This window comes from Cyclopterus lumpus, chromosome 8 (assembly GCF_009769545.1).
Source record: "Cyclopterus lumpus isolate fCycLum1 chromosome 8, fCycLum1.pri, whole genome shotgun sequence".
NCBI classification, from domain to species: domain Eukaryota; kingdom Metazoa; phylum Chordata; class Actinopteri; order Perciformes; family Cyclopteridae; genus Cyclopterus; species Cyclopterus lumpus.
In genome coordinates, this window is record NC_046973.1 from 14,646,921 (window position 1) to 14,657,381 (window position 10,461).

The 10,461-nt window shown below is 42.2% G+C and overlaps 2 protein-coding genes across 8 annotated transcripts in view; one reads left to right on the forward strand and one right to left on the reverse strand.

Moving 5' to 3' along the window:
* Nucleotides 1–800, forward strand: part of ep300b (E1A binding protein p300 b) — a 31,580-nt gene extending 30,780 nt beyond the window's left edge. The window contains exon 31 of the mRNA XM_034539600.1: nt 1–800. This exon is cut by the window's left edge and continues 4,056 nt beyond it. The gene's annotated coding sequence lies outside the window, so the exon portion shown is untranslated.
* Nucleotides 801–2,600: 1,800 nt separating this feature from the next.
* cbx7a (chromobox homolog 7a) lies at nt 2,601–6,794 on the reverse strand. 7 transcript variants are annotated; one of them, XM_034539430.1, is made up of 6 exons: nt 6,348–6,794; nt 5,156–5,199; nt 4,937–5,002; nt 4,730–4,796; nt 4,250–4,565; nt 2,601–4,151 (listed from the first exon to the last, which is right to left on the reverse strand). In XM_034539430.1, the coding sequence occupies exons 1-6, from the start codon at nt 6,414–6,416 to the stop codon at nt 3,613–3,615; spliced, it is 1,101 nt and encodes a 366-aa protein (XP_034395321.1). In that variant the 5' UTR covers nt 6,417–6,794; the 3' UTR covers nt 2,601–3,612. The 7 variants fall into 7 exon arrangements, with proteins under 7 accessions (XP_034395321.1, XP_034395322.1, XP_034395323.1 ...); XM_034539431.1 differs by having other exon boundaries at nt 4,730–4,792; nt 4,937–5,006; XM_034539432.1 differs by lacking the exon at nt 5,156–5,199 and having other exon boundaries at nt 4,730–4,792.
* Between the last annotated feature and the right edge of the window lie 3,667 nt (nt 6,795–10,461).

Below are 10,461 nucleotides of genomic sequence, written 5' to 3' on the forward strand. Positions count from 1 at the left end.
GTTTGGGTTTACTTTATTTATTGTTTTCTCTTGGGGGGGGGGGGGGTACCCTGAGACTGCTACAATTCGTATAGAAATATATTTTTGTTATTGACCGTTATGACTGGGGTAGTGAATATTTCATTTCACATTTAGATGTATTTAGTTGGGTTTGTCCAGGTGGGAATAATTGTCAGTATTTTATTGCAGTGGTTGAGGGTCTGCTGTGAACTGAGATGTTGAACGGACTTATCGTGACGTCCCGGCCAGCTTCTGTGTTGAACGTCGACCGTGCTGGAGGGGACTCTTCCCTCGCAAACATGCAAGCCCTCTCCCTCGAATGTGTGTGCACTCCTTCCTTTAAAGACACTTCATATGGAGCGGTGGAGGCTTGGGGAGGGGGAATGCATACCTGTGTGCCTGAAACATTTTGAGTACATGGGCTGGGATGTGGAAAAAAATGGGTGGGGTGGGCTCCTTTTTAGTGTTTTTAGGATTCTGCTGTTTGGTGTAAACAGAGGATTTTGATCCAAATGAACTGTGTTGCACAGAAACGAGGAGAAAAGTAGGAGATGTGAGCAGTCAAGTCTCTGTCTCTTTCTGCCTCATCTCCTTTGCTGCTCCCCTTGGACTTTAAATTCCCTCCCCGTCCTCCTCACCTTCCCCTCTGGGAAGTTGCGCTCCCTTCCCGCAAACTCCATCCTCTTTATCTTTCTGCTAAGAACTTTGGGAGTTAATTTAATATTTTTTACTGTACAAAGGAAACACAAACTGTGGACTCAAATACTGTTTTTTATAATAAAATGAAAATTACCAACATTGAAGTGTCCTGCATCTCGTGTGTTTTTTGGAAATATGATTGTATTTGGTGAATATGAGATGTCTTTTAAAAGTACTATGGACCTGTAACTTGAATTGACATTCGTGTGTTCAGCTTTCTGTGGCCTAAGCGCTGCATTTCCAGGGTCAAGAAGCTGGCTAGGTTGATCCCCATGGTAACCTATGCTGGAGATATATATATGTATATGTGTGTGTATGTGTATATATATATATGTGTGTGTGTGTATATATATATGTGTATATGATATGTATATATGTGTATATATATATATATATATGTGTATATATATATGTGTGTATGTATATATGTGTATATGTATGTATATATATATGTATGTATGTATATATACGTATATATATATATATATACGTATATATATATATACGTATATATATATATATATATATATATACACATACATATATATATACACATACATATATGTATATATATACACATATATATATATACATACATATATATATACGTATATATATACGTACATATATACATATATGTAATATATATATGTATATATATATGTACGTATATATATATGTACGTATATATATGTGTATATATATGTACGTATATATATATATGTACGTATATATATATGTACGTATATATGTATGTGTATATATGTGTATATATATATGTATATATATATGTGTACATATATATATGTGTATATATATATATGTGTGTATATATATGTATATATATATATGTGTGTATATATATATGTATATACATATATGTATATGTCATAACATAATTTTAAAGTCAGTGTAGTATTTAAAAAAAAAAGTTATAGCATAATATAATCAAACAAAAATCATTGTATATAATTTAAATGTCAAATAAAAAAAGCATTTCATAAAAAGGTCATATAAAAAGTCAGTGTAGTCTGTCCAAAGTGTCAGTAGAAAAAGTCAAAAGCATAAAAATGTAGTATATTGGTGATGACGCTCTCAGCCCTGTCACTTGGTCTGTGTGGCTGCTTTCCTTGCAGGTATTGGAGGTGGGCGTGGCAGAGGGGCATCAGAAAGGTGGCCACACCTGGGCCCTTTGTGCCAGTGCTCTCTCCTAAAACCCCTCTTTGGAGCTCAGTCGCTGGTTCTTCCTCCTCCACTATTTTTGGTCGACGTTATGATTTGTGTTCCCTACGCACTCTCCCTTCATGTGCTATAATCTTCACTTCTGAAGTTACAGACTCCACATCGCACTGTCGGCTTAAGTTTTCCTCTAATGTTGAATACATTATTTGTTAAATGGCATAGTTCTGTTCATCTCCCTCTTTTGTCAAGGCAGTGCTACTCGGTGGGTAAAAAAAAACAATGGCATAAAAAGTCGAAATATACTTCTAGTGGAAAGACCTCTCAAAGTCATGCCCTCCTCTCAGTCTGGGGGACTCTGGTCTTGGTCACAACGTGTTCTTGACTACAACACTGTGGAAACTTCTGGATGTGGGGGCGCTGTTGACCACGAAACAAAATCGGTGTATCTTTGAAACAAGTACAAGTGGGTTGCACGAAAAGGAACATTATTGTTCCAACAGGAACAGAATGTCTGGATTTGTATATCAGGATTGCCTTCATGCTCCCAGTTCTTCAATGCATTTTGTACAGAGTAAAATAAGTACACAAGAAAAGTACTTGAGAAGGAAAACTGTGTTGAAGGGCTGTGATGTGAGCTTTCCTAAACCCACCATCTGATATTTTATGTACATTAAAAGTACTTGCAGTGCTCCCACGTGATAAATATGCTCCAGAAGACAGTAATTTTAGTACATATTTATTGGTCAAAATAAAAAACTATTTTTAGAGAGAAGACATGTTTGACAGTTAATCTTTGTCAGAGAAAGACACATATAAGTGACATAAGTTAGTTTAGCTTATACATGTGACATGCAATAAATAATAGCTCACTACAGTTTGACCTAACATACATTTGCTTCCATTTGTACACAGCAGAACGGCAGCAGTGTAAACTGATATCCTCTTTTGAAATGCACAAAGGCTAGTGAAAAGAGCAGACTATCAATTGGTAATACAAAAATAGAACCAGGTAGCATTTCATACTTGAAAAATAAAAGGACAGACAGACGGCAAACACAACTGTGTATTTCTTTTTGTGCATCCGGCCTCCTCTAAATGCAGAACTTCATCTAAGCAGAAGGCATTAATTCTTTCTCTTTGTTTTATTTCTTTTGTGACAGAAATAAACCTCTTCAACAAACTACAGGACAGGGCTTTGTGCATGTGTGGCATAGACTGACAGGGCATGCAGTTATCTCTGTGCAAATACTGAAACATCTTTACAAAACATTATTCGTAAGAAAGAGGAGCAACTGAAACGGGCCCCCCGAGAACAGATTTGAGTGTGTGACCAATCTCTGGCTGGAAAGCACTGAGGACCTCTGGAGAAAGTAGCTGCATGGAAGTAGTAATGTGGAGTGTTACGTTTGCTGTCTCAGCATTTGTCTCCTGCTCTCAGTGAATCAAGTGACCCCGGGAACGAAACCCGCCACTGAGATCCATTTAGTCTGCTGGATTGCAATGGATGATTTGAGGAAATTTTTTTGGGGACCTCGGGCTTCCTATCACGTCTAATAGAGGAGCCCCAATGATAAAATTACCACTCATTTTGTTCTATTCAAAAGGCAACAATGTCTTCATTGAACTCAGTAGGAAATGAGTGTAGCTTTGTAAACATGAGGAATTACTGGACATACGCAACTATTTACATGTACAAAATGAGTGGCAAGTCTAGTTATTTTGAGCTCTCGTTTAATAGTCCTTAAAGAAGCCTTCAGCCACCGAGGCTTCTTTAAAAGTCACTGTCAGACAGTTGATAGTCACCTCTGTAGAAATCACCTTCTCGGGATGTTCTACTGCAGCGGGAGCACCCTGGCTGCCTGGCGCCGTCGTCGTCGTTGTAGTAACACTCTGATTGTCGCCACTCGCTTCCTCCTTCGTCTCCTCGGTGGTGGCGCAGTCACCTGCCGCCTCACTGCTCTTAGCGCTCACTATCACAGAGGCCGTGCTGTCGCTCTCTAATCTGGGACACTCCGACCCTGACTCCACGCCCTCCTCGTCCCAATCTGACCTGTCGCCCACGGAAACCTTGTCTTCCGTTACGGCCTCAGGCACCGAGCAACTGTCTTTTGATTGGTCGCGCGCAAACGTTTGGTTCGGTCTCGTTTCAGGTGGCATGTCTCCCCATGTCTGTGCACCTACCGCTGTCAGGTCGGCATCCGCCTTCTCCACCATCTCCATCACCAAGTCCTGTCGCTCCAGCAAGGGTGGGGACCTGCACTCTGACTCCCCTGAAAGACACAACAAATACACACTTTGTTTATTGTGAAAGGCCAAAGGTCCAGGACCGAACTAATGAACTTCTGAGTGATTAACTTGATAAACCAACCGTATAAACTGTCTTCGTGTATCTCCTCGGTGGTGCCTTCAGATTCCTGCTTCTCCTCTTCACTGGTGCCGCACCAGTCCTCCTCAATGGGCTCCTCTGTCTTCCTCAGTGGAAGGATGGTTTTGTTTGAGGGTCCCTCCAGCCCTCGTTTGGACACCCTGTGCTTAATCTTCCTCCTGGCTAGGCGTTGGTAAAGGCTGCCCCGCTCGCCTGTGTCCACATCTGTACTCATGGAGCGGGTGAGGGAGAGACGCAGTCGAGGGGGGGGCTTCTCTAAGACCTTGTTGGCGCTGCGGAGGTCCATGGCAAAGATATTCTGGGGCAGAGAAAAGGTGACAGAGGTTAACACATGGAATCATTGATGTGTTCATGTTAAGACAACCACTGCACTGTGTTTCCAGTTACAATTCTGCCATCAAAAGGCATTTGATGGACAAGTTTGTGACACAAAGGACATTTAGGGAGGTAAAGTGTTGCTACCCGCAGGACGAGCCTCCTGGGTCTGAGACCTTTCCTGCGATAGGCCAGAGCTCTGATCTTCTCCTGACTTGGAGAGAGAGGTAGGAACAAAGGGGCGGGAGAGGACAGAGACAAAGTGCAAAGAGAAACAGATTGTGAGCGTAAGAACAAAAAGAAAAAACACCAAAAGTGCTTTGCAAGCATAAAAAACACTCCAATATTACTCACTTCTCTTCGTAGGCCAGGACCAGGCGCGGGTCCAAAATATTCTCCTCTGGTTCCCAAGTACTGTACCTGCCAATACAACACATACATTCAAATAAGTCTGTCTGTCTGTCCATCTTCCCCGGTCATGGTGCTCAAGTATCAAAGAGCATATTTTAAAAAGGCTACTGAGTTTATATTGGAAGGATGAGGTCACTGGATGATGACTCAAGGCTTACTCACTTTGGGGACCATCCCTGCCATTTCAGTAGATACTCCACATTACCCTGAAGAGACATGGAGAGAGAGGGCGGGGGGGGCGCTTAGAGGAGAAGCAGCAGAACCCATTCACACAACCCATATTTTTAAACCTGCTTCAGTGGGATGCAGGAGCAAGCGTGCGCGATGGGAAAATGACGCCTGCCACTTTAAAATGTGGTGTGAGGAGAGGAGGGAGGGCCATGGACATCCTCCTCTCTATCAAATGGTGTTTTTCGGAGGGATGACGTCAATGACAGCGGGGCTGGGCGGCCTCCAAACAGCAGCTTGTTTCTCTTGCATCGCTGGTGACGTGACCACACATGGCTGCCTCCCACAGCAGCTCTTTCCAGAATGTACGGGCTCCTTGTAGAACATTACACCAGCGGCGGGGATAGGTGGGGCCACGGGGACATGTAAACAACGTGGCGTTGCGCAACGTTCAACCAGCGAGCACGAAATAATGATCACAACATCCCCGGTGGAAAAATAACAGTGCTCCTCGTGCGTATAGTTTCATCATGTTATCGTATCAATCTAAAATGTATAACGGCTTATGGACCGGCTATTACATGAAGGTGATGTCGCACTATTTCATCTATGTTACAGATTAGTATGTGCACTGTATGTGCACGTGCTGTATCAATAACGACAATGTGGCGCTCACTCGTTATGAGTCCAGATCTCCCCCACTGTTTGAACAAAAATACATTTTTTTTAAAATTGGTCACCACTACGCAGCATTTAGTGTGACATTACGTCGCAGTTTCACACCGATTCTGAGCTGCTCGCTGGCGTAACTTAAATCAACTGCGCACACTGCCCGCGTACCCGCTTCCAGGACACACACACACCCCCTTTTCCATTTTACTACAGCTGCGTAGGCTCCTTCAAAACACGCGTCCTGCTGCAGCATCCCGGCTGCTGCACGTGGAGGTTACGGGATGCGACCCGTGGCTTGCCAACAATTTTGAAACTGTATGCAGTTAATTAAAAGCATAGATGAGTCCCAACATTGCTTTTGCGTAACCTATGTGGGAAGTGCGTATGCCTATAGTTTTGTTGTGCACGAGGACAGCGGATGACACGTAATGGGATAAAGCAACAACAACAACAACAACACGGGAATATAAGTTATGTAAGTTAAATGGAGTGTATTATTAGTCGTCTCTCTTACCTTTCTCACTCTCTTCTTTATTATTGACTCCACAGCAAACACTTGGTCTCCCACTGATGACAGCTCCATCGCCGCGTGCTGCTCCACACGCTCCAAAACAAGACTCAAACTGTGTCTCTGCTGCTGTCGCCGAAGTGATGAAATAAAAAATAAAAATAGCCTCGGCTTAGAGGACGGGAGGGAAATGTTGTTTTTAAAAGCCTCGAAGTCCAAGCGCGTCCGTTTGCCCCAGCTGTGAACACTTGCGTTGAAAGGCTGCTGCTCCGCGCTTCCCTCCCTCCAAACTCTAGCTGCCTGCCTCACGTTTTAAAATCTGCGACACATCAACACGGCTCAGGACAACCCGCTCCTTTAAGTCGGGCGCGCCGCCTTTCCATTGCGTAGTGCCGGGCCCCCAGTGTGCGTGCGCGGCCTCGTGGGCAAATTGGAGCAGAGTGCAGAAAGGGGACAGAGGAAAAAGGAAGGGGGGCGGGTCAAGGTTATTATGTTAAGTTAGGGGCGGGAGTAGAGAATTAAAAAAAATATATATCGCTATTTGTCCAGTTCAGAGGCGAGGACACTTCAAATCAATCCACTCAGGTTTTATTTCAGGGATAAACTTGTTTTTAAAGCCTCATTTTTCAGGAAGATCAAATGTGATATGACTGTTTTATTACAGTCATTGTCAAAGCGTTACATATTTCTTTAAATAAATATGTTGGGAAATATGCTTATTGGGGTATATGCAGAGTCAGATGGAGCCGGTCAGCTGGTTAGCTTAGCTTAGCATGAGGAAATGGTATTGTTTTGTTCCCCTGTTTCCAGTGTTCATGCTAAACAAAACCTTACATTTACACCAGAAAGAAAATATGCCTATTTCCCAAAATGTCAAACTATTCCTTTACGATATGAACAAACAGAAGACCATATCAAACCCAACCACAGCTTCAAGGGCGAATATGTTCGATAGAAAGGCACTCTGCTCTTTCAGAAGTGAAACACAGTCAAATGAGTCTGTTCAGTTAAACCACTGAACTCCAGCGCTGAGCATGCAACGGAGTAAGAGCTTGTGTATTTTTATGTAACAACCGTGAAGGCAGGAAAAGATCAGAATCTACAATGGAAATGAAAGAGTTGCTTCACTGTGGTGGAGACGGTCAGCTCTCCAGCCGTGTTTGATCCAAATATGGAACTAAACAGCTAAACACGGACTGGAAATCTACATTTTACATCCTGTATGCTAAGCAGCTCGAAATAAGGCAGCACAACACCAGATGAAGATCTCAGTGACGATAATGACCGCTTATTTGTTGCAGCCAACGTTTATTAGATAGGACTGATTCTTAAAATCCAAGTTTGGTGGTTTGGTCACAGGCACTTATGACACACACTCATCTAACTGCATACCTGAACGTGTACTCGTCCATCCCCCCAGGTGGGGACAGCTCACAAAGGTAAAGGGACTGATGTGGAAAATAAAGGCCCGGAGCCAGTTTCTTATTATCTTTCATGGAGGGTGGTGTGGATCAGTTTACAGTAAAACTTGCTGTAACTCCAAACCAACACACACACACACACACACACGGTCCACTGTCTCTCTGCACCTGGAACACTTGCATCACTTACGGACATTGGGTGTCATGGCAACAGTTTCTAAGGCGACGGCAGAAAAGCTGGATGATGATGATGAATGATGATGATGATGATATGACAACAGGAAGAGTTGACGGACAGCTCAGGGCTAAATCCACCTCCACTGACCCAACTGTGACCTTTGACCTACTAGTCCTGAGATTATGTAAACAACTAAACCAGAAACGTCCTACAATATTCCAACAATATTTTAATAGTGATATATAGAATTTGTGGTTTTATAGTTTGTGGAGTAAAATAATTTTATACTAATTATAGGCTTTAAAAGAAAAAATATCTATCTTTAGGTGTATATGGCTGTGACTAAGGATTATTTTCATTATCAATTATCCAAAAACCCCAAATAATCAGTTAAGTAAGCTCTTATTACAGACAGCCAGACATATTAATAAATATTAACATGGGGGGGAAAGTTCCAATCAATCTTAAAAAAATTACACACAAACAGTTGCAGCCTCATAAACAGTTGTTTAAATCATCACGCTTCATCCCTCATAAGGCTTTTATTCTTAAATTAAAAGCCTTTGCATGCGATAGGACACATAGCAGCTTCTTTACCTCACTGGTGTTTGCATACTTCAGTGATTCTGTCTGTCACATTCAGAAAGTAGTTGGACAGAGACAGATCAAATATAAATAGGTAAACACCCACATACATCTTTTCAAACTTCACACCTCCAGTTTGAAATGCAGTTTCTAGTAGAACTTCTAGCCTCAAGCCCAAGGTTATTTTGTCAAACTTTAGTCAAGCTCCCTTCAGAGACACAGATGACGTACTACAAATGATTTACATTTTTCACAGGCTGAGTAGTAAAGTGGAGTTAAAACATTCTAATAAATACTAGCGTCCCCTTTTAGTTGATGCTATATTACTCCTTCAACATTCTTACAAGAGGTGTAGGACTAACGGGTTACTGTGGTGATGTTGCACCATGATCCTGCATCTTCGGGATAAAGGATATGGAGACGTACTTATTGCGCTTTGTCGTGTGCAGCCGGCTCCAACTGGGACCGGCGGTGCCACTTTAAAAAGAAAGTAATACGGGATGACAACAGCATCTTTTTCCCGTAAATAGGAGGTTTTTCGCAGCAATTCAGAAAAGAAACACGCCAAATCACATGACTTGTTATCTGCCCGGATACTACAGTAGCGGAGTCGGGATCTGAGGATGGAGAGGCAAGAAAAAAAAGAAAACAACACGGCAGCGCTCACTCCCACCCACATGTTATGACTCACGCATGACTCACCAAACGTGACGGTAAGAAGATCACCGCCACTTCTCTGGAATAATAACAGAGAGTGAGGGGGGGGGGGGGGGGGGGCAGCAGGGTAACTTACAGGCTCATACCGGGAATCCATGCGTTTCTGATTTACTTCCCTTTTGTCCTGGAAGGGGGGGAAGGGGGGGGGGGGGCTTGTACTTCATCTGGCACATCTGGATCGTCATTAGGCAGCACTTCTGGGAAAATAAAAACCTTCCAAATCCTGCAGTAAAACACGAAGCACAAACTTTATCTGGCAGGCTTTCGGGAACGTGGATGATGTGTTTAGGGAAATATTTAATGCAGCAGTTACCATTCACCATTGGGTTGTCAGTTTGAGCCATATTGTGTGCATGTCAGCAGGATCAGTCACTGGGGGAGAGTTTGGATCTTCCACTACAGTCAGAGGGAAGGATTGTAGGAATAGTCCAATTCAGTCAGAGGGAAGGATTGTAGGAATATTACACTACAGCCAGAGGGAAGGATTGTAGGAATATTACACTATAGTCAGAGAGAAGGATTGTAGGAATAGTCCAATACAGTCAGAGAGAAGGACTGTAGGAATATTCCACTAAAGTCAGAGGGAAGGATTGTAGTAATATTACACTATAGTCAGGGGGAAGTATTGTAGTAATATTACACTACAGTCAGAGGGAAGGATTGTAGTAATATTACACTAGTCAGAGGGAAGGATTGTAGGAATTAATAGTCCACTACAGTCAGAGGGAAGGATTGTAGTAATATTACACTAGTCAGAGGGCAGGATTGTAGGAATAGTCCACTAGTCAGAAGGAAGGATTGTAGTAATATTTTGAAAGCTGAACATATATTTGCAATACAGTATTTCTGCAATGTGGTATGGCTACTTAAGTAAAAGGTGAAATATGATGATCGTATAAGCCCCCTTTTGCTCTATTTGAACAGATGAAACTACAGTAAGTTATTTGAGCTAATTGGGTTTAGCAAATGACATTAGGTACATAGGATTTTCTTCATATAACTATTTACATTTACTATGTAAAGCAACAAGAAAGACGTTTTGAGTTTAGCTGGATGAAGGTTTGAAGACTCAAGATGAAACCAAAACCAGTGGAACCAAGAGAAAAATACCAAAACCTGAAACCAAAATTAACCTCAGTCATGACTGTAAAGATATAAATAACCAGGTTACTGTACATTTATGTTTATTTGAATTTGTCAATAATGAAATAGAAATCCT

What these genes read in the sequence shown, in the direction of transcription:
- cbx7a (XM_034539430.1), bottom strand. Translation starts at nt 6,416, where the DNA reads ATGGAGCTGTCATCAGTGGGAGACCAAGTGTTTGCTGTGGAGTCAATA. An exon ending in TAAAGAAGAGAGTGAGAAAG is followed by an intron (nt 5,200 to 6,347) that starts GTAAGAGAGACG and finishes ATGTCTCTTCAG; the next exon opens with GGTAATGTGGAGTATCTACT. An exon ending in TGGCAGGGATGGTCCCCAAA is followed by an intron (nt 5,003 to 5,155) that starts GTGAGTAAGCCT and finishes TTGTATTGGCAG; the next exon opens with GTACAGTACTTGGGAACCAG.